Raw genomic sequence first — 22,350 nt, 5'->3', positions numbered from 1 at the left:
GGAGCGTGGGGCGGAAGACGCAATCTCAGGTACTCCAGACTATGACGAACCATGATCATATATAACAATCTTTTTAATTCCTTTCAGGATGAAGAACACCACGACGCTAACCTTCACCCTGACATCATTCGCGACCCTGGAGAACCACAAACATGTGTTCTTTACTTTCTTCTTCTTCCTCTATATTGTCACCATCTTCCTCAATTTACTCCTGATCAGCGTCATCCACCGATGCAATCAGCTGCACCAGCCTATGAATATTTTTGCATGTATGTTATGTTTCAACGAAATCTACGGGAGTAGCGCGTTGCTGCTTCCCGTTATGAGCATCCTTTTGTCGAAGACACACGCAATCGGCGCCAACATGTGCTTCGCTCAGGTCTACTTCTTGCACACATTTGGATCTTCCGAGTTGTGCATACTCGCTCTCATGGGTTACGACCGCTATGTTGCCATCTGTTCCCCGCTCTACTATCACACCATCATGACGCCTTCCAAGATCTACAAACTGATTGCAGTTGTGGGCCTTTATCCGTTCATTGTATTTGGTTGTTTTTTCAGTCTCACTCTGCGGCTAAGTTTTTGTGGGACAGTCATACCGAAGCTTTACTGTGTCAACATGGAATTGGTCAAAAACGCATGTTCAAACACATCCCTCATAAGTACTGTTGGGCTTTTGCTTATTGGATTGCTGGTCTTCCCTCAATTAATCATGATTGTTTTCTCCTATGTACAGATATTCCGAGTCTGTAAAAAATTATCTAAAGGCTCCCAGGTTGTTGCGCTTAAAACATGCGTGCCACATTTATGTTCCGTTTTAAACTATAGCATTGCAGCCCTGTTTGAAATTGTTCAGACTAGGTTCGATATGAGTCATGTTGCGATCGAGGCGCGGATCTTCTTGTCAATGTATTTCATCATCATTCCACCTGTCGTCAACCCGCTGCTATACGGACTCGGAACGCATCTTGTTCGAGTTCAGATTATAAAGCTGTGTATGATATACAAGATCATACCATCAAGCATAGCAAAGAGGATAATTCCAAATGAGACTTTTACTTCTAAGTAGCAAAAGTGTTTTATTTTTGTACACACATAATTTAAGCGACAAATTGACGCGTGTTAATTCATTTTGATTAAATCAATATTTATTTCCTAAAACCCGTCACATAAATAAACAGTGTGTAAATATCATATTTATCCCACGTGAAAAATTATGAGTAAGTAAATGTGTAATTAAAATTACATTATGTCTATCTGTCATTTGTATCTATCGAACTGAATATCATTTGCATGAATTAATGATATGTCAACTGTGCCAGTTCTATTTTTTTGAGTGTATTGAAATAATTTCCTCCTACTTTGAATGTAAACGCTTTTGTTTTTAAATGATTTTTAAGAGAGATTCTAATAAATCTGCAGAAACGACTGATTCAAATATTAAAGTATCACCCAAATACCTTTTTATAGATGTCCGTAATGCTTTGTCTTTGAAAAGGACGTGTTGGGAGCTCCTCGCCGTCTATAAAATAAAAAAATACTGTGATTTTCATTCTGATATTTTTCAGAGTATGATTAGCACAAAATTGTGATAAGGACCCATTAGTTTTTTGTACAATCTGCAAAATTCTTTCTGTACATTATTGCTACCTATCTTATTCTGAGCTTCTGTGTCTAGCTAGTGTTTAAGAATAGCAACTTGACATATAATCATGAGAAAAACACATCTTTTGTGTGCCCACGCCATACTTTATTTCCATCGTTAAATAAAAGTATTGCAGCTACAATACGGCAATATGGCACACGTGCGCAGTTAAATGGCATGGTCACGTGTTTTAGTACAATATTACAAAACATGCGTGTACATTAAACACTGAATAAATACGGGTTACTCCTCATCTCTTTTGTAGTGAAATTAGCTTTTTAAAATAAGTCTTGAGGTCGAGGCAGTCGAGACGAGCAGTCTTCTTCAAATTAAACACACTTAGAAAAAAAAAATCTCTTTAGTTTGCCACAACTGGAAAGACTGCATGCATACAAAAATAGACAATTATTGTGAGCATCCCAATAATATTTTACAATACACTTTCCTTATTGCCAAATGTGATATTTTGACCCCTATTCAATCCTCTTGGCTTATTCTTGGAAAAGTACAACGTACATTCACAATCACTGAGGCACAGCACTTGATTGACTATTTGTATTCCAGCACATGACCTCAAGAAGTTGTGTAGCATATCGATTCATAATTAGACACAAAACAAAATGAGTGTACATCCAAAATAGTCAACCTGATCTGATCGACTGTGCAGAATTCCAGCAAAAGTGATGGGAAACAGCCATGCATGTGAGTGAACAAGCTCTCCATCAAGTCCATGACAGGGACACAAAGTGCTTTTTTTTTTTTTCAAACCCGTTCAAAACACCAGTGCTCAAATATTCTCCTCATTCAAACTACAGAAAGCAAGTGAAGGAGCAACACTCAGAAGAATTGGTTGAAACGGAAGAAGGGGGGGGAGGAAGGAAAATGAAGCTTTCTGTTGCCTTTTCATCTCCAGCAGCGAGGCAGGGCCCGAGGAGAGTGGTTCCACGTATTAGCCTAAAAAGCCCATCGAGCGGTTTGTGTCTTGAAGAGGGACATTCTGAAAGAAAATGAAAGACATTCATGAAGCATTATGGAGCGCAATTATCACTTATGCCTGAGCTTTGTGCCAGTACGTTGAGAGAGCTGTGAAGGATGCGGAGGCGGTGAAGCTTGTCGTTAAGCAAAGGGTCGTTAACCCTGCGTACAAACGAGCGCTTGTATTCCAAGCGGCTGGTCGACCGGTGCTCAGCCGAGGCCGACAGACTGGTGTGTTCCAGAGCTCGGTACAAATCCCCCACCGAATCCGACTGCAGCCTCAAGTCTCGTCCACGTCCTTCAAAGGAGAAATATTGTTAGTTCAAATGTTTTATTTTCCTCCGGTGACCATATCGATTAATAGTCAAAAAAGGAGATTAAGCAATGTTTACTTAAAAATATATATCTTTATAGTCATAAAATTTGGAATAACACAAACTCCAACACTTACTATTGCATTTAAATGCTCTTAAGTATGTTTATGAATCGCTGGATTGATCATGTAAATGCTCGCAAGATTTACAATCTGGTGTCTGCTCATGAGCGCTCCAGTACTGTCCTGCTACCACACTGCCCTCTAACGGCAAGACGCTGGTACTACACCTATCATCGACGTACTAATAAATTCTTTGCTTTGTTTTGTCCTCTCCAAAAAAGTGAACTTAAGATCAAAAATAAATGAGGACAAGCATTGTAAAGGTCTTGAGGTAGCTAACCTATTTCTCTGGGCCGCTCCAGCTGGTAGTGTCGAGGTGTTGTCTCATCTGACGCGGCGGCGTTGGCCGCCAGGATGGCGTGGAGACCGCTGTCTCGGGGAAGCGTGAAGCTGCGAGGTTTCCCTCCCGCCTCCATATCCATACTTGACCTGACGGGTAGGGGCAAGGCTCGGTATTGTTCCTGCAGAAGGCTGCGTTGCGCAGGCAGTGTGGACTGCCTGCGATACTCCATGGCCATTTGTTCCCTGTCATCAGCTAGCAGGGGCTCGTCCACGGGATACGCCTGAAGGAAGTGCATCCTGGCGTTACTCTCCATCTGGTCCTGCCAGGAGTTTCGGTGGTTGCCGGTCGTCTGTCCGGGGGAGATTCCGCCATTATTGCTGCCGCCGCCGCCGCCTTCCTGGAGCTCCGAGTGGTAATCCTCATGAGAGGAACGTGACTGGAATGTGTCGGATGAGGAGAGATGACCGTGTTTGGGCTCCAGGAAGGGGCTCACCTAAACACCGTTAAATGTTAACGTGAATTCTGCCGTGGTTTCGAGATGAAATCCCCACTGATGGTACTTACTGACGATGCTCTCGGGTAGGTGTCGTAGGGTGGTGGTGGACTGTCCTGTTTGCTCATGGAGGTCATGTCCATGTCTTCATGCTCACTCTCACTCCAGTAATCTAATTAGGAACAAACACAGCACAATCAAACCAGGCTTTTGAAATGCTGTCAGAATGAGCGGCAGTTGTAGGTGTGATTTTGAGGTCGAATAGCTTCGAAAAATGTGAGAATGTCCTGTGATGTCCTCTGCGGGCGTTATGAGTCTTCATTTTAAGATCCCTCTCTCTTAAAAAATTCAAATGACAGACCAGTTCACCCACACACCACCATTGCTTGGCTCCTACACGACTTTCTCAAAATAGAACCGTGATAAGGTAGAGGATTTCCGGCCCATTTATAAAAAAAAAATTATGGCGTTCTCTGGCCCTAAAATGAGCAATTGTGTGCAACATAAAGCAGGGACTCTGCATATAATTCGATTTGGAATGTGAGAAGATAGTGTTAAAAAAAAAAAAAACAGAAATATCCTGTTGACTATCCTGCATGAGTCAGATCCGTTTAACTGCAATAATATGGATTTTTTTGGAGGGCGTGGGGGCTATTTCCATAATGTAGAGTCATTGCATATTATTTGTTAAGTAATGTGGGCGGGTGTGGGATTTATGTTCAATACTGTTGACTTTCCATGTGCGTCACTAAGCGTATAGTTACGGCCACTAGATGGTGCCCTTGCACTCTCTTTTCCTTGAGTTTTTGGTCCCCATACTGTTAAGTAAGTCAATGCAAAGTAAAGAAATAAAAAGTAGCTTACTAAAAGAGGTTACAGATAAAGATTTTGAAAAACATCATTTGAAAAATGCTTTGAAAGAGTTTATGGGGAAAGCAAGGTGCGACTCGCCTTGATCCTGGATTTTGTCCTGCTCGCAGTAGCCTGCCAGAGCCACGCTGAGACGACTCAGCCACCTGCGGGATGGAGAAGGGTGGGCGGACAAGCAAGTTATGACGCAAGCCGACAAAGCAGTTCAATTTCAACATCGGGGTCGCGCTCATTAACTCACCGGGACATGTCGTCTACATTTTCTGCTGCAAAGTAGAACGTCTTTATCTTGGGATGGCAAGCCTTGAACGCGCTGAAATGAAGCCAGATGCACATTTTCAAAATGTGAGCGTAAAAACAGGAGCATATAGGAGACATTAACATATGAATGAGATGAGAAACCTGGCACATGATCTCAAATAGAAGAGCATAAGGGCTTTTGTCACAAGTGTGTGCCAAAGTGTCAGTGAATATTTTTGGCTCAATTAGAACTGAGCATTGCATTTCTGCACCCATTCCTGCACCCAAGAATAGAAAAAGTATGTCTTATTCCTACTCAAGCAAACCATGCAGCACATAACTAATAATAGAGATGCACCAATACCAATAAAAGTGCTCCGATACTACAACTCCGATATCATTTTGCCAGCCTGACCATCTTAAAGTAATGCAAAGTGAAATGCAAATGAAAAAAAAAAACATGACTCACAACTTTCTCCTGCATTCGGTAGCACGATCGATCTTAAACTCCGGAAGATTGACAAAGCCTTCTGCTTTCTCATCCTGTGGTGAAGACAATTAAAAATATGTTTTACACTTTAAAAAGCACGTATATAGTTAGACATCTTTAGGAAAATCTTCCCATTCACCTCCTCGTTCATGTACCAGTACAGACACGCGTCTTTCAGAATAAACCAGTACTTCTTCCACTTTTGAGAAAAATACGTTTTGGCATCCTTCTTCTTCCACAGCCAGCCTTCACAGTCACCCTGACCCAAGTCCCTGCAGGAGATCCGTCGCTTGCTGATGGAGGCCATGGGGCTTCCGGCTGCATGGGAGGAAAACATATGAAAGCCAGCAGAGAAAAACAATTTGGGCACGTCTTACCTTTACTCTTTTTCTTTGACCTTGACAGCAGCGAGGATCGCTCAAACACCTGCAAAGTCAAAGAGAAGCGTGACCCCCTTTGTGAAGTCACTGAGATGATCATAGGCGAGAGAGGCACTAACATGGTAGAGGGAGGCGGAGTCGGAGTTGGATGTCGAGAGGGAAACTTCCATCTGGAGCGCCGGGATGAGCGTGTAGTGAGTCGGGCTGCTTCCCCTCTCCAACTTTCGCCGACTGTGACTCAGACTCCGGCCCAGCAGGAACTCTCCCCCATGGCCTTTGTCTTCACTTGCAAAACGCAGCAGGGAATTTTCTGTAAAAAAAAAATAAAATGCTGGCTTCAGATTTGTAATACAAATTGGATGCGAATTTTCTTTCAACCCTTGTATTGATTCTTCCGAGACTGTACTTGATGCCACAACAATGTTGTGAAGGATAGCTGTTGCCGGGCAGAAAATGTGCAAAGCTAGTAATAGTGTCACTTGTAGATAAAAATAAGACTCACTTTTTATAAAAAGCACAAAAGAAAAAAAAAAAAAAAGACATCAGTGGCATCCCCGAGAAGAAACCAACTTTGCCTTTGAGACCAAAATAAAACACCACAGTCTCATCCCGCTGTTTATCACCTCATCTCTCATAAAACGTGAAAAACTAGTGAGAATATGGAACAGTTGCCGCAGCAACCGCCGCACACTTTTGACATCCAATCACCAACAAGCAACACTGAGAGTGAGGAAGATAGCGAGCAAGTGTGTGTGTGTGTGATGGCTGATGAACATATGGAAAGGACGGAGGCAGGATGCGATATCCGGAATGTTTGCGCTTGTGACAGGCCAGCTCATCCTTCCACTGTGAGATGTGAGAAGAAGTGAGGATATTAGGAGATCTCCTCCCACTCACATCAGCTCCCTCTGCTCCTCTCTGTCAGCCCCCTCCCCTTTTCTTTCTCACTCGCCCACCCACCTCGCCTGCTCTCTCTCTTCTGCTTGGCCAGGTTCTCCTCCTCATCTCCCGCCCAGTTGTATTCCAGCGGCATGGAAATGGGCCTGAGCCTGCCTGCGATCACGAGGCAAAGGAAACTTCAATGCCACGCGGCCGACACCCCGCAAAACACACATTGGTAAAGTCGTACTGTAGGTGGGTGTGCTCCCCCTGCGGACGGACGGCACTTCCTGGTTCTGCTCGTACTCGTAACAGTATAGAATGGAGTCGTCCTCCACCAGAGGAAATTGACGCCGACACTCTTGGTCCAGGTAGGAATTTGGGGAGTCGGAGCGCTTGCTGGGATGGACGTGGTCGGACTGAGAGTCGTCACGCTGCGCACTGACTTTGTCATCTCTACGGAAAAAGTTGGCACACATTGGAACCGGATTAATTAAATTGAAATATGTTTTTTATATATTCTTGCAGAGGATAAAAAAGGAGAAATTCATTTGCTGCACATGAACAGCCATCTTAATGTCTATTTCGGAAATCTGAGCTACATTTAACATAATTTGGATGGGTAAATGCTTCGCAAAATTAGCTGGAAAATAAATCAATTCTAAATAATAAATACATTTTATTTTTTAAAATGTTAAAATTACTTTCCATTTCCAATTTTGTGGACCACCTGCAATACCGCTATGGACCGTTAGAGGGCCGCGGACCACAGGTTACTGTACCTGGGGGTGTAGGGCTCCGCCGGAGGAGGTGGGATGTAGAGGTCCTGCAGAGCGCAGCTTCCCCTCCTCGATGGAGTGCTTAAAGTGCTGGTGGGTGTGGCAACGCTGCTGCCGGGGCTCTGAGGGAACATCGGCTGCGTGTGAATGAGTGAGTGAGGTGAACGCATGAATGTAAGAAAGGCCGGACAACAAAAAGAGTCACAGTTACACGGAGTGAGTGACTGAGCAGTCGGCGGCATCATTTGAATGCAGCGCTCCATATTTTAGCTCTAGCTGACTAAGCAACAAGAAATTTGTTAGCGGACATTAAAACATTTCTCATCCAAATTTGATATTCTGTTTGTGCTTTTGCACCGGCCGGATTTAAGAAGAAAAGGGTCATGTGATGCAGGGAAACGAAATGTAGCTCGAGGGCCTCTGGGGGGGAGGGGGGGGGGGAGTAGAAGCGTTTTCTTTGCTCTGTGCTTCAAAGACTAACTGGACTACACAAACAGCCATCGCTCTCGTTTGTGCTCATTGTGGCATTGGCGCATTTTCCTAATAAAGCAACATTCTTCGACAAAAGTAGGACAACAGATGCCATTTATATCCTTGTGAATCCATTTTGCTTGCACCTGCAACCAATTAGAACAACTCTAAAGTGGACTCTCCAGTAGATATATTGTGAACCCTCATATTCATACCCAAGGGACGCGAGCCAGCGCATTTGATTTGCGCGGGTCGAGTAGTCATACTTGCAGAGCCAGTGGTTTCCATCTCATGTTCTTGAGAAGAGCGGGAGTGGAGGTGAGTGTGCTCTGTGGGCGTTTCTTCAACGTCAGGGTCACGCCTGCTGGGTCCCCACGCAGGAGGTTCACCAAGTTTTTCAGTTGCCAGCCCACCTAGTGGACAAAAATAGGACAATCCAAACATCATGCTAGAATATAAAAACTTCAATATTTGCTGGTTGAGTAAAAAAAAAAAAAAAATCGTCTTTGCCTATTATGACAATATTGCACATGCCTTATGATTTGTTTGCAATGCATCTCCGCTTGTTCATATTGATGAGGATCTTCATGTTAAATGCAACACCGGAGGCCGTGGAGCAGCTTACAAGCCTCCCGTGTCATCGTTCTGAACGTTCTGTCAAGTCGCGCTAAGCCTCGAGGTTACGAGCAGCCACACGCCTTGTAAATACAATTTAACCCAGTTTGGTGATGTTCGGTGTTTTTTTTTTTTAAAGTGAAATACTCTTTTGTGCTGTTCCAAATGTTTGCGAATATGAGAGGCAGTGCACTCGGGATACAAAGTGTCTATCGGGTCTATTGTGTATTTTGAGCAGCCTGGGAAAGAGTGCGCTAAGCAAGCAATTACTTTGTCACATTCCGAGTCATTTTTCATCTTGACAGTCACTGCGGAGAAGTCCTCACACCGCAAGAAAAGAGACAAATAAAGAACACAAAGCTTGCCGTAATATTTGGCAGTGGTGGCCCACGACACTTTTTTTTTTTTTTAAATCAATAAAAATATCCAAATTGGCAACATGCATTAAAATGTCACATCATTGCCATTATGATTGATTTTACACTTAAGTGTTTAAGGAAACACACATTAGCTTATCTTGGAGCCTTTAAAAATGTGGAGCACTCCATTGCTATTTTTATGAGAGGGATGGGGAATGTTTTTTGACGACCTTCCAAACAGTCGTCCAAATACAAGCAAAGAGACTTTGGCAATCACAAACATAAAACGCCGTGGCTCAGACTCCAGCTCCGTATCGAAAGAAAACAATAATTGCACCTGCAATTTCCTACCACTTTAACTGCTATGAAGAGGCTGGTTGCTATGACTATGTTTTTTTTTTTTTTTTTTTGTCATTTTCTAAGAGGGGTGGGCCTCGCATTCTTTTCTTCCACGTGAAAAAAAAAATCCTGACAACAAAGGATGTGGATTTCGGAAAAAAAATAATAAAGAATTCAAATGAACATGTTGCATTGAGTGGGAGAATTACTTTGCCCTTTGGCGCATAATAACACTCAATTCTGTTGCATACAGACGCAGAAGTATCAATTATTTTACAATAGGTATAATGCATTAAAAAAAAAAAAATTAAAAAAAGGTGCACTGTTCAGTTGCTAAGGTTGAATTACAGATCCGGAATTTTTTTTCTTTTTAGTGTCCCAAAAAAATTGTTTTGTTGTTCATGAGTTAAAGCCAATACCTACCACAGTCTGATGATTGACTTGAATGACTTCATCTCCAGCGTGAATTTTCTTACAGCGGTCAGCCGGAGACTAAAAACACAAAGAGCGATAATTAGAGCTATCCAACAACACCGCACTTTTCCTAGTAGCACAAAACGAAATCCCACTCACTCCCTCCGTTGTCCCGGTGATGACATGCAAACCGTCATATGTTGACTTAATATACATCCCCTACAAAAAAAAAAAAAAGATCAGCGTTAAACCACATTGTTACATTTACTTCGGAAAAAATTTCAGCACGTCAAATTTTCGAATCATCTTCAAGACGGCAGATGTGAAATTGATTCCGTGTTCATGGCGGATTGACTCAAACATAGCAGATGATTTGGAAACAGCTCAAAACTGAAAGCTTTCCACTAAAAGGGGTCACAAGTGCATGGCAAACACCCAAACACACAATTTATCGCCCCGCAGATGTGCATGGCCGCACGTGGACACTCACACACATAAACAGTAGCAATACCCGTCTTCAAGACGACTCTAAGAGGTTTATTTTTAGGCCAATGGGCCCAGTGTTCTGTGAACGGATGAAAGAACTTCTTGCTACCATTTCTGTGAGGGGAGGGGGGGTGCTTTGCAGAGTGGGTCAACGCCACAGCGCTGTCCCACTAACCGTTGATGATCCGAGTGCGTTTCCTTCGCCCAATAACCCGATTTCTGTGTCGCAAAGGAGATCCACTTACTAATACGTGTTGAAGCAGAACATTTTTTGCCCCCAATATTACCATGAGTGAGGCTTTCCTTGAATCGTATTAGCTGATTCATATGCCCACGAGCGCAGCAAAACCTCGTTTTTTTCGGGATGACTGCGAGGTCGGCCAGCAGTGCGCACGGGCTCGCTGGTCAAAGTCATTTTGAAAACTGGGCAGCAACTCATATTTTCAGAAGCAATGAAAATGATCTGTTCGTTTGGAACCAAATGCTTCAAAAGTTTCGGGACGGAGTTTCACAGTGCAGAGGTTGCAAAAGCTAAAGAAATCGAATGTTATTGCCCAGAGACAATCTCCCAAAATATATTTACCAATCCCTCGGTGGATTTGATGTTGGCCAGCTGCACCACCTCCAGATGCGCAGCCTGCGACACGACGGGATCCGACGACAAGGAAATAATGTGGTCGCACACGTCCGATAGAGTCTTGCACTGCCGAGGACAAAATGGCCTTTAAAAAGTTATCGGGTTGCTTTGATTGAAGATGTGAAATCAACTCACCACATGAAGGATCTTGTTCTCCGTTTCATACACGGAGCAATCCTAAGGGAGGGGGGGGGGGCATGAAGAGAGCGGCGTTACCACTAGAGAATGTGTCCAAATGGTTTATTATTGGCATTTGGGGCTGTAGGAGGATATAAGCAGAAAAGCAAGCAGCTTGGCACCTCTAACCTCCACCACGCCCACGCAGACGTGCACCGACACAAAAACTAATGAATCACTGCCAGTGCGGAGGCATTTCTCAAAGCGCTCTCTCGCTTCTTTCGATAAAGATTCTCCAACTGCGGCAAACGATTAAGAACGCGATTAGCTAATTAGCTACCTGCTGTACGATTGTAGTGAGTTCCAGACAGAGCTGGATCACGTTGTTCCTGGTGACGCCGTAATCGGCCACAGACGCAAACGGTGACCTGGAGAAGAAGGAGCACCTGCAATTAACCGTGAGATGGTTTCTCCTTTGAGATTGTGTTTTCAACACCATCGTACACGGGAAACAATCACGAGCTCACCTGTCGAGCCACGCCAGAAGGCTTTTGGCAGCGGCGATGAGGTCCACCACGGATGTAAGGAAGTCGTTGGGGAGCTTACGAGTGGCTCGGCCGTCGTAGTGGCCGCTGCGCCGCCTCCCCGCGATGAAGTTCTGCAGGTTCTTGGCTGATGCGTTGAGTTTATGAGAGAGAGTCTTGAGATTCTCCGTCTCCAGTCCGTAATTCTAGACGGGAGAGCAGACGTCGATATGTGAAGTCAGGTGAGTTTTCTGTGCAGCGTGAAGATGGAGCACCCTGAGGGCAAAGCGGCCTCGGGGGGAGCAGGGGGGGGTCAGTCACATCCTCCCCGGGCGAGGAGACCGCGGCAGGAGGGACACTAATCATATCTAATACAGCAATGCCGGAGAGACTTAAAAGTAAATCCTAGTTATGTAAGAAGCTTTGCAGCTGAAGCCAGGCCCCTGTGCGGGGATGTCGGATGAGAGGATTTTACATTCAGATTGCATCTGCGACCTCAGTCCACTAAATCTTCATTCTGTCTCTCCGTGTGTCTCCGTGAGGGGAGGGGGGAGGTATATATGGAGTCACCATCTTTCCTCCACTTCTCTAAACTTCTGTCTATTGACAGCCTTTTCATGCCGCCGCCATTGGCGCATTGCTTTGTGTTTTTGAAAATCCTAATCAAGAAATTAAACCCTCACTGTCCAGCAACTCAATTAAGATTCAAAAGATGTTTTTATAGCAGGACACTCACTCGCCAGAACTTCATCTTCATTTGGAACTGCATCAAATGGAAGACACACTTATGCATACACATGACTTATGATTGATGCATTTTTTTTTTGTGTCGATGCTTGGCAACATGTCAAAAAATGAGACCTCGGAGCAGAAACACACCCAGCGGAAAAAAATTCTGCTAACAACCCAGGCTAAACTTTGTGACACTGCACGCCATAATTCCTTGACACCAATTACTACTCTCAGCAAATTTCCTTTTGAAAGGTCCCAAATGCCCAATTTGCATTTAACTAGCATCAGTTGACCTCATCAATAAAATATGACCAGTAAATAATCCTCAGTGCAAGTTTATGGAAAACAACAACAGCTTGGCAAATCTTCCAACTCCAAAAAAGTATTGGAGAGGCCGCGTGGGAGGTTTGGACTTACCAGTGCGCATAACAAGTCCACCGCCTCCAGAATGAGTTCCTGATGGCCGATCCTGGACACTCCCAAGTCCTCCAGCTCCTGGTGGGTGATGCGCAGCAGCTGGTCCCCCCCGACTTTCTCTCTCTCGAACGTCTTGATGTACTGCTGTAGGCAGTCGTCCAGTCCTGCGGGAAGCAAACAAGTCTCGACTCACGCGCTTGCCAACTGTTTGTTGCCTGGCAATGGCAAATTTTTGCAATCTATAAATCGGGCTAACATTTGTGCAATTTTTGCATTCAGTCTGTAATATCTTTTTATGAATACGACAAATTCCTGTCGTCAACAAACCTGGGGATCATTTTCAGCATGGCTTTAAAAAAAAAAAAAAAAAAGGAGCAGCATGTTTGCACTCTGCTTATTTTTCTTTTCACTGAGGCAGCAGGTGTTAAATCCATTGCTGCAGTTGTTCATATGCGCCGTCTGTCTGCCTCCATAATTATAAAAGAATATTATACAAGGTATGGACACAAAAGTCCCTGAAAGTAAGAAATGATCCTTTCTTGTTTGAGAGTATCTATTTAAGGACAGCGTGCTGATGACACTAAATAATCCAAATGTCCATTTTCATGAGCTGCTCAGATTATCAGTCACGAGTCGTAGAAATTAAAAGGCGCCTCGTGATGTAGCCGCTCTAAACCTCTAGAAGGGGAACGGCGATGGATTTGGGCCGTCATTGATCAGCAAGAAATGTAGACATGTAACGGAAATAAACATGTTCGAAAAAAAAACACATTGAAAAATGCATGTGGCACACTTTCATCAAATGCGCTTGCACACTATTCCAAGAAGGAGTCAAAGCTGGAATTCTTGTCTCTTCTCCTAATGAGAATCTTTCCTTTAAAGCGGCTTTGTCACAGCTGGGAAGAAAGCGTCTTGCGCACACAAAGGTTGGGGGTGGAGAGTGGAATTGTGGGAAGGTCACAGGGGCGCCCCTGTTTGGCCTCCAGTGACATCACCGACCCTTATGCTAATAATGAAGGCGCTGAATAGTAAGTGCAAAACATAGCCAGGCCTCAGAAGCTGGGACAAGACTGAAGGCCCTCCCCCTTCCCCCTCGCTCTCCCCCTCACTTTACATCACCATTATTGGGCCCCGGGCACTGGAACCGTCACTGCTCCACTTGTCACATGTGGGAAACTAAACATTCCCATTCTCTCCCCTCCTTCATTTCTTTACACATCATCCAAACTGCTCCAATCTCTGCTTAATCTAATGTATGGCATCATCAGAATACATGTATTTGAATCCGAGCCACCGCACAGAAGCAAAAAGCATCTGTTTGTAGCATTATTACTGCCGCGACATCTGAACCTATAAAAAAGAAAATCCGTCATCTTTAGAGTTATGAGGGTGTGTGTGCGCCTGTGAAGGTATACACTTTATCATTTGAAGGATCCCCGAGGCTGTGCGGTCAAACACGTGAGCACGTGGCACAGCAAAACAACACGGCTCACACATTTAGCATTGTAATCGGATGTTAATGTTAACATGCAAGCGGAATAATACCAGAAAAAAGACCTTTCTGGCTACTATTCACACATATGGACAATTTGGATTTTATCAAACATGTAGGTTGTGGTCAAGAAATATGGGAAGAGTAACCTGTGAAAAATTAATGAAAGTAAAAACAGGGAGAACATAAATTCCAAAATCATATTTTTAAAATACTATTTGCCCCCAAAAAAACACAGTATTTGCATGTGAGTTGAAGCGTTACAACAATTTAAAATGTCTCTAACCATCAAAATATTCAAGACACTATACATTATCCACTTTGTTTAGACCAAATTCAAGTCAAAGGTTAATTCTCCATGTACAGAACTAAATCGATTTCCCTTCTGGCTCTCCTCCTGTGAGACGCCAGTAACAAAAGGAACACAATAGAGGTTTGTTTACATCGTTAAGAGACACTTGTATAGGATTTGTTAGGCTGAGAAGAAGCTGGCTAAAAGGGCGAATGCTTCCCACTGTGGGAAAAAAAAATCGATTAGATCATTAAACGCAGTAATTAAAATCTGAGGCTCATCAGGTGTTTTGAGTCTTTTGTGCACGAGATATGCCGTGCACATTCCCTCAATGCTATTCCGCCTTGCATTGTAGTGTGGAATTGATGTTCGAATCTTACCTTTCATCCAGTCCACCACTTGACTGGAGCTCCACTTGCTGACGGGCTCCATGACGAGAGCCATGCACAAGTTTGTCTCGTCCACGCGTGACAAAAGCAAAGAAAAACAACCCTTCACCAAGCTGCAACGACGCTAGCAATAAAACACGAAAAAATAAAAGAGGTACAAAAATCACGGGGTTGAGCTGCAGCGTGGAGATGATTGTTAAGAAAAGAAAAAGAGGTAGGTTCCTCAATGTGGCTTGAAAAGCACACTTGGGCACATTCCTGTGCTGCTGGCGGCCGTCAAAGAGCTCGTTCACTTGTCATGCGTGTCAGGCTCCGTGGACGGTGTGGGATGCTGCACGACCTCGCTTCTTCCAGCAGCAGCGGCGGCGGTAGTGGCGGCGGCGGCAGCATCGGGGAGAGGAGGAGGTGGAGGAGGAGAAAAAGAAGCCACTGGCTACTTTGAGTAGGACTCCTGAGAGCAAAGGAAGCCTCCGGCGAGCATCCTCCCTCACATCGCACAGACATGGAGGAGGCACAGCCCCAACGCGCGCAAAGTGCGTGGGTATGAGGGGCCGGCTGATTCATGCCACCAAGCTGTGGGAAGGGGCCAAGGCGAGGAGGGGCTTCCTGAAGGAATTGCAGAGATGACAATAAGAGCTTGGAAAGAGAAAAGAAATTAAATGTGCGAACTTGAGTTTTCATTAGAAGCAAGAGAACAACTTTAATTGCACTAATGTGTGTAGACAAAAATATTTTCCCCCTGATTAATATTAATTAATTAACATACGTGTATCAACAAATTATTTTTATTTGGTTAGTTTAGTGATTTAAAAAAATGAACAAAAGTTAAGCAATATCACACACGGAAGATTGATGGTTGTTGTTTTCCAAAGTAAAAGCAGATGTTTGCATGCATCTTACTTTGGTGAGAAACCAAAGATTAATAGGCCTGCTGACATGAAGGAAATCAGAGAATTCTTACTTTTGAGAGCCGGAAATCAGAAGATTTGGACAAGAAAAATTGAATCCAAACAATTATTTGACTATTAAAATACAAATCATTTGATGATGGGGTTTTTTTTTTTCGATTAATCGTTGTTTTGGATCACGTTTGTTCTTTTTACTTCCACCACCGTGTTTTGCTCGTGTAGCATTCATGCAGTATCTTGTTTTTCCTCCATACAACCTTGTTCTGTCATAAATCATAATTATTGCAGAGGTTAGATGTGTTTAATTAGTAGCACAATATAATCGCAGGGCAAAAAAAAAAAAAACATAGCGTGATCAGAGGTGACCGTGCTTGAGGGAAAATGACGTCACAAAGGTCCTTTCAGCGTGTATGCTCCTGATCACCTGTAAACTGGGCAATAGAGGATAGCTGGATATTTTTAGTTGACATTCAGCATGTATTTTTTGACATAAAATATCAAGCCATTAGCCTTTCTCCTAATCTACCCCACATGCCATTTCAGCTCTGACTTGTGTGCCTCTCGTACTCCTTTGGGCACCAAGATGCCCCCATAAACACAATGTTTCCTCCTGCCTCCTTTGTGGCTGCTCAGCTTGCATCGTGCAAAGGGCAGTGGAGTGGAAAGACGGTCACCAATGAGACAAGGATGCTGCTTTTCCTACTGCTCTACCGGAAACAGCTCCAGGCTGGGACTCGACTAGATATTCAGCGCACGGTCTACACTAGCATAAAAAGAAAATTATGTTTTGATGAGTAATTTCACAGATATTTTTTGTTTGGTTTAAATAAATACGCCTGCTGTGTTTTACCATACTAGTTCAATCTGCCATGTTATATTAATTGGGCTACGGACAAATTGTTGTCACGAACAGTAAGCATTTTACAAGTAATAATTTTATATTTTCTACATTGCTGGTGGTTTGATTCTCAATGGAGAATCCAACCCTGGGAAAAACCTAAAAAAAGAAAATGTCACGTTCAATGCTTGACTGACAACTGTGAAAGAGCCGCCACGACCGAGACTTCACTTAGGGATGCAGTGTCTGCTGGAGGTCAAAGTGCATCTAATAAAGATGACAGGCGCTGTCTGCTACAGCAGTCCAGGGAGATGACTATCTATGGACTCTACTAGTAGTCAGGCTCGTACCACTCCTGGCACAAACCTTATTAATAGCTAGATTAAAAAGCGCAAACACAGAACTCAAGCTGTGCACAAATTTAATTCTTATTGGATTGCACATTTCATTGCTGGCAATACAAACATCAGACCATAAAGCCAAACTAATCCTTAGCTCCAGTTCAATGACATGTGAGGACGACTTCGGTCAAATTTATAGAAGACGCTTCAAGGTGGAAGAGAAAATGAATCTTAAGTCAGTTACTATTATCCTGAGGAAGTAGGCAGCTCTTTTGTTTCTTAACATTAGGTTGGGCTCCGCCTCTTTCTCGTATTACACTGCCCCCTGCTGGAGTGAATACGGAAATACAGCATTAGTGGCAAAAACAGAATCTTAACAGTACTTAAACATACATTCTGTCAAATATTGAAAATGCTGGCTTGAATTTGAGCATTCTAGGTATTTAGACAAATGTCAACCAGCGCTCTGTATTTTCTCTTCCCCCCAATATTTAGTGCCTTTTTCTGTTAGCGTTACATTCTTATGAGCCATTCCAACACTGCTGCTAACCACACAGGTGAAAGTGGCGTTGAGGTCCTCTGAGGTGACATTCTTCAGCAGCAAACTTCCGAAAAGAATTTTACCATCCTCTAAGGTGGATCTGAAATCAGACACAGATACGCTCGATAACACACATAAAATGTTTTGGGGTTATTCAGAGCAATACTCACGTCTCTAACTCGGTTATTCTGTCATCGTCGTGAATATCTTCAGGGAATGAGCCATTGATGAGCCAGTAGAGGAGGGTCATATCATGGCCACAGTTGGACAAAGCTTCACAATGGAGAATCAATGGATGCCCTGAAGGAAAACCTACACTTAAGTCCAGAATTCTTCAGATCAAGGCTCATGTCTTACCTGGTTGAGCTTTGACTTGCATGTCGTCAGATCCAATGATGACTGGCACCCCGTATTGAGACACTGTCGCACACAAATCGAAAATGAAACACTAAACAACAAAAGCCGATTTAGACGGGCAAAAAAAGGAGAGCGTACCTGGAGCGGAATCCGCTAGCAATAGACTTAAAGAGCCCAGAGCTGTGGAGGGAAATCATTTCTTTACAACCGTGAACCAGTGAATGAAATGAGCTGGCAAAAAATAAATAAGGATTACCTTTGATGACAGATGACAGTGTCATAGTGACTCTTCTGGTGTTAAATATTGACTGCTCGCTCTACACATGCCTGTGATGCGTTTATATACAGCTCGGAGGACCTACTTCACGTTTTTAAAGTTCAGTTCCAAGGGGAACTCCGATACGAGTCACGTACTGGGTCAAGCAATGTTTTGTACGCAAGTCTGACTAGAGCCACATTTCCCGATGATCTCATCTTATTAAATATGGCATCATCCTGAAAAAAACACACATGGTCAATCCCAGGTGTTTATATTTTTAAGAGTTAGGGTAAAAAGGAAAATGGCTGGTACCAAATTTGTTCAATAGTCACCAAAGTAAGTAAAATGCAGTCAGCTAATGATTATGAACATCTTTACTGGGACATTAGTTGCAAAATCCAATTAGGGTGTGACCCCCCCCCCCAAAAAAAATCTGAGAATTGACAAGATATTGAGATCATGGTTCAACCCAAACATTAGTACTGGTGATGTGCGCCTAAAAATATATACAAAAAGTACAGATACTTTTTAAAACAGATGTTTCAGTTCATTGCTAGGCTCCCAGTCATTAGAATCGGAGTGTTTTCTTCTCCGTGTAGTCCGTTTGTCCATTTCCCCACACTTGCGGGTCACTCCAGACCGAGGACGTAGTTGATGCCTTGCACAAAGCCGATAATAACAGGCTGCCAGGCCACCAAGTAGCGAAGCCAGTCTAAAAGTTGGCCATACATGACATGTGGCCTTTCCCAGCTACAAAATGTTAAATTAAGGACAAAAATGAATACATTGTCAATATTCTAGCGGTTTTAGATACTTAAAGGCATTCCGTATCTGCAATTGTGATTCTAAAAGGCCGCCTTGCCTTGGTTAATTATCAGATGTATCCACAAACCCAATAAATTCCTTCACTTAAATAAATAAAATGTTGACATCTCAGTCTAAGCTAACAACCAAAATTGAATTTTAAAAAAAATGTATACAGTATAAGAAAAGTAGAAATTGCATTTGTTATTTTCTTGTAATGCGGGTTGCTGGGAGATCCCTTTCATAGGTTAAAAAAAAACAAAAAAATTACAATCTGTGCCTCAAAAAGGGAAGAGGAACTTTTTATGCATCCATTTTAGAAGTTTACTCGCAACGCTTCCGATAAATGACAAAAAAATTAAATCCTCCTGTGTTCCCCTTGCAAAGTATTCAAATGAGAACTATACGAGTTTCAACTCATTTTAGCGCATCGTGGTGGATAACAAAATGATCACTTCCACCCTGAACTCATTTTGAGTATATTTGACCAAAGGATACGGGTTGCTGAACATCCTCTTGAGATCCACCTTCTCTTTGCAATATGGGCACATCTGCTTCTTTCCCACGATGCACCAACCTCTTATGCAGAACTCATGGAACCTGGATGTGACGTCAAGGCAGATCAAACCTGATTATGAGTGTATTCTTTTGAGCTCTTTGCTCATTGCGCAATTTCAGACACTCATGTGAATGACTCAATCTCACGGGGTTTCGAAAGACACAAACGAGGAATTCTGCTGTTATGTCAGCTATTTGAAGGATACACATGGTTGCAGGATAATCTGTACGTGTTCTCAATGATCCCCTCCTCACTGACATCAACGAGGATGGCTTGTCCACATACGGCGCAGATATTATCAGACAAATGTTTAGTCGGCATTCCGGATGCGCTGTAATACTGCAAAAAGGAGAGACAAAATAGTCAACGTTACTTTTGGAGCAGCGACAGGTGCATCCACCATGAGCAAAGTCTCTCCATTTGTTACCCCGACAGTCGACGCCATGAAGTCGGCACACATCTCGGCGAAGTCTCTTCCGAGCACACCATAATACAGTCCGTAAAAAAGCAGGGACACGCCAAAGTCCATTGCATCTTCGGGCTTTATCCTGCATGGAGGTATCACCGTGTGATTAGCACTGTACGATCATTAAAACGTTAGTTTGTTTTTAAATCAAATGTGGCCTTTTACTCAAATCCAGTATAAAAAAACATTTCAAATACATTCAGGTGCACTGTTACAGTAGTTGTAGAACAATCAAAATTGTGGCAAACAGCACTATCTAGTGGCCAGTTATTTGCGCACATTGTCAGAAATTTCTTTTAAACGTTATGTTTACACCCTTAAAAAAAAAAAAATAGACCCATGGCCTACCTGAAAATAAGATTGATGCCAAAAAGCGTAAACATAACAACAGTGTAGCCGACTATTCCGGTGCCATAGCTGATCTTGTAGAGGAGCAGGAACCATTTGTACACCAACCTGCAGCACAGCGAGCAGACGACAAAGTTCTTTAGGGACCGACGTATTTTTGAACCGATGCGGCACTAAGTTGCATTTTACCTCGGTGTGGTGCAGGCCAGAGGCTTGCGAGTGGCACGGTAGCTAATATATGCTGTGATGACAGAGAAGATAAACCAGGTGGTCAGGAACCTCCACCAGTGAAGTTTGGTAGTAAAGTAGAGAGGAACTACCCACATCTGGAACAGAGTCACCAGCTACAAGACAGCAGCATGACGGCACATGTAAACCGGGGACAAAAAGTTAGCAATGGACACTTTTATTTTTTATTACACAGGGCAACAACAAGTGTTGTTTCTTACGTTGTAAGACTTTGGGTGCCGCTGCTTCCACTGCACGAGGACGAGCTGGGCGATGACAAGTGTGACGATGAGGATCAGGACCATCTCGGCGTGCATGGCCTCGTGGCCTTTGTGTTTGGCATGCATCTTGGCATGCTCCACCCTGTTGAACAAAAAACAAGTGTTCATTCATAGCTAGTAAGAAAAATGTTTGCTTTCACAACGGCACTAATTCTGAGCCTCTGGCTGGCTATACAACATTTGAATACAGTTACAGTTGTTATTTGGATTGCGAGACTTGGCGTTGACAAAACACTCACCTCCACTTCTCCTCCGGTGAGAGCTTAGACGCATCAAACTGTAGACAAGAGACAAAATTATCTTTGTGGCCACTTGATAAATGCAGGGGAGAAATATTAGTGCGACCTTGAAAACGACAAAAAAGAACAATGTCATTTTACAATCATCGAGTGGTATATTTGCTGGCAGAAAAGTTATAAAATTGAGTTACAAAGTTATACTGTTGTTTCAAAATGTTATGAAAATGGCTGAAACACACCACCCAGTCAATAGCTGACTTAGCTTTGCAGCATTTCAAGCTATTCACTGCACATAAATGAGTCACTTTCCATGTAGCCTTACCTTTGTGTGACTTAATCATGACAGTCGTCGTACTGATATTAAACCCGACTTAATTGACTTATTGCCGTTTCAGGTATGACAAAAAAATGGCCACGCCTTTACGGCATTAAACAGGTTACCTTTGACCTCCGCCCACCACGTCACGCTGTATACTTAAGAGTCACAAATTAGGCAGTTTGGCTATTTTATTCTGCATTGACTGTTATTAATTATTCACTAACAGAGTTTTAACGCAGAAACGACCTATTTAAATGACTGCTGCTTGCAAGGGTGGGTAGCCTTGGAGCTGGCCTTGAAGCTGCACATTTTACTTGTGATGTTGCTTGTCTCGTAAAATGATTTGCTGACTGAAAGCCAGCAGGTTAAGGAGAGAAATGAAATAAAGAATATTACCGCTGGTAAACAAAGAGCTTAACATAGAGAACAAGTGCTGACGATGGGCTAAACCTGAGCGGAGAAGCTAACGCGGTGTTTTACGTGTTAGCAACTAGCGTTCTGAAACGAAAGCCACTCCACCTGTCACGACTACGCGTATGAGACGTTGCACTCACCTGGATCGGTTCATTATGATGCTCTAGTCCGTGGTCGTGCTCCACACCATCCACCTCTACCTCAAACATCCCGGCCATCTTCAGAGGGTTGCTTTATCTTTCGGGAGCCATTAGCAACTAACAACATGTCATATGGTCACTTCCGGTTTTGTCTCTCCCGATTTGAGCTTCAAAATAAAACTTCCAAAATGAGCTTTGACCCCATTTTCCAAATGAAATTCTCCTTGTTAATTGAAAATTTTCATTGGATTCTTAACATTTTATTTGCAACTGTCTATAATTTCGAAGCTCTTCTCTTAGTTCTGAGAATAAATTGCCTTTTTTGTCGAATGAGATTTCCGATTCTATGCGTTGCCATGTAATATGTAATCATGTAATCTGCCCAGGGCCTTGGAGGATTGCTAAAGCGTCACTATAGATATAATTATTGTTTCAAGTTAAAACCTGCATTTTGAGTACTCCCGCCACATTTAGACCGGAAAAGGAAAGCCAAAGTAGCAAAATCATGCAAAATGGGGATACGGATTGGTTGAAATGACAACCAAAGTCTCATC

The 22,350-nt window shown here is 43.1% G+C and overlaps 4 protein-coding genes across 6 annotated transcripts; 1 reads left to right on the top strand and 3 right to left on the bottom strand.

The window, feature by feature from the left end:
• The first annotated feature begins 79 nt into the window (after positions 1-79).
• On the top strand, positions 80-1,344 carry LOC148386180 (olfactory receptor 52L1-like). The gene has a single exon (XM_088399620.1). It carries the CDS (start codon positions 89-91, stop codon positions 1,067-1,069), a length of 981 nt encoding a protein of 326 aa, XP_088255746.1. The 5' UTR covers positions 80-88; the 3' UTR covers positions 1,070-1,344.
• LOC148386179 (connector enhancer of kinase suppressor of ras 2-like) lies at positions 1,330-15,339 on the bottom strand. 3 transcript variants are annotated; one of them, XR_015863261.1, is made up of 23 exons: positions 14,746-15,339; positions 12,582-12,745; positions 11,436-11,638; positions 11,249-11,354; positions 10,927-10,968; positions 10,738-10,857; positions 9,828-9,887; positions 9,678-9,746; positions 8,208-8,354; positions 7,474-7,592; positions 6,942-7,147; positions 6,773-6,865; positions 5,932-6,122; positions 5,810-5,858; positions 5,572-5,750; positions 5,412-5,485; positions 4,944-5,015; positions 4,784-4,848; positions 3,904-4,004; positions 3,337-3,832; positions 2,719-2,918; positions 2,545-2,642; positions 1,330-1,522 (listed from the first exon to the last, which is right to left on the bottom strand). XR_015863261.1 is itself a non-coding variant. In XM_088399612.1 (22 exons), the coding sequence occupies exons 1-22, from the start codon at positions 14,807-14,809 to the stop codon at positions 2,595-2,597; spliced, it is 2,850 nt and encodes a 949-aa protein (XP_088255738.1). In that variant the 5' UTR covers positions 14,810-15,339; the 3' UTR covers positions 1,729-2,594. The 3 variants fall into 3 exon arrangements, 2 of the variants coding, with proteins under 2 accessions (XP_088255738.1, XP_088255737.1); XM_088399612.1 differs by lacking the exon at positions 1,330-1,522 and having other exon boundaries at positions 1,729-2,642; positions 11,249-11,336; XM_088399611.1 differs by lacking the exon at positions 1,330-1,522 and having other exon boundaries at positions 1,729-2,642; positions 14,746-15,338.
• Positions 15,340-16,904: 1,565 nt separating this feature from the next.
• Positions 16,905-18,210, bottom strand: LOC148386178 (interleukin-1 receptor accessory protein-like). Its single transcript, XM_088399619.1, has 5 exons — positions 17,996-18,210; positions 17,878-17,919; positions 17,740-17,802; positions 17,553-17,682; positions 16,905-17,482 (listed from the first exon to the last, which is right to left on the bottom strand). Exons 1-5 carry the CDS (start codon positions 18,018-18,020, stop codon positions 17,296-17,298), a joined length of 447 nt encoding a protein of 148 aa, XP_088255745.1. The 5' UTR covers positions 18,021-18,210; the 3' UTR covers positions 16,905-17,295.
• Positions 18,211-18,354: 144 nt separating this feature from the next.
• rnf121 (ring finger protein 121) lies at positions 18,355-21,960 on the bottom strand. The gene is made up of 9 exons (XM_088399618.1): positions 21,797-21,960; positions 20,924-20,961; positions 20,625-20,766; positions 20,365-20,519; positions 20,176-20,283; positions 19,789-19,909; positions 19,567-19,700; positions 19,301-19,402; positions 18,355-18,748 (listed from the first exon to the last, which is right to left on the bottom strand). The coding sequence occupies exons 1-9, from the start codon at positions 21,872-21,874 to the stop codon at positions 18,628-18,630; spliced, it is 999 nt and encodes a 332-aa protein (XP_088255744.1). The 5' UTR covers positions 21,875-21,960; the 3' UTR covers positions 18,355-18,627.
• Positions 21,961-22,350: the final 390 nt, after the last annotated feature.

Source organism: Syngnathus floridae, chromosome 15 (genome assembly GCF_059516105.1).
Source record: "Syngnathus floridae isolate MCC-2025c chromosome 15, RoL_Sflo_1.0, whole genome shotgun sequence".
Taxonomy (NCBI): domain Eukaryota; kingdom Metazoa; phylum Chordata; class Actinopteri; order Syngnathiformes; family Syngnathidae; genus Syngnathus; species Syngnathus floridae.
This window is presented reverse-complemented; position numbering and strand designations above follow the sequence as displayed.

Excerpts from the sequence above, each read along its gene's own strand:
- LOC148386180 (XM_088399620.1), top strand. The coding sequence starts at position 89 with ATGAAGAACACCACGACGCTAACCTTCACCCTGACATCATTCGCGACC.
- LOC148386179 (XM_088399611.1), bottom strand. The coding sequence starts at position 14,809 with ATGGCTCTCGTCATGGAGCCCGTCAGCAAGTGGAGCTCCAGTCAAGTG. Across the intron at positions 5,859-5,931 it reads ACTCCGCCTCCCTCTACCAT|GTGTTTGAGCGATCCTCGCT; the intron begins GTTAGTGCCTCT and ends TTGACTTTGCAG. Across the intron at positions 2,919-3,336 it reads GGAGCGGCCCAGAGAAATAG|GACGTGGACGAGACTTGAGG; the intron begins GTTAGCTACCTC and ends TCTCCTTTGAAG.
- LOC148386178 (XM_088399619.1), bottom strand. The coding sequence starts at position 18,020 with ATGACACTGTCATCTGTCATCAAAG. Across the intron at positions 17,920-17,995 it reads ACTGTCATCTGTCATCAAAG|CTCTGGGCTCTTTAAGTCTA; the intron begins GTAATCCTTATT and ends TTCCCTCCACAG. Across the intron at positions 17,803-17,877 it reads GCTAGCGGATTCCGCTCCAG|TGTCTCAATACGGGGTGCCA; the intron begins GTACGCTCTCCT and ends TGTGTGCGACAG.
- rnf121 (XM_088399618.1), bottom strand. The coding sequence starts at position 21,874 with ATGGCCGGGATGTTTGAGGTAGAGGTGGATGGTGTGGAGCACGACCAC. Across the intron at positions 20,767-20,923 it reads TCACCGGAGGAGAAGTGGAG|GGTGGAGCATGCCAAGATGC; the intron begins GTGAGTGTTTTG and ends TTTGTTCAACAG. Across the intron at positions 19,701-19,788 it reads TCATGGCGTCGACTGTCGGG|TATTACAGCGCATCCGGAAT; the intron begins GTAACAAATGGA and ends TCCTTTTTGCAG.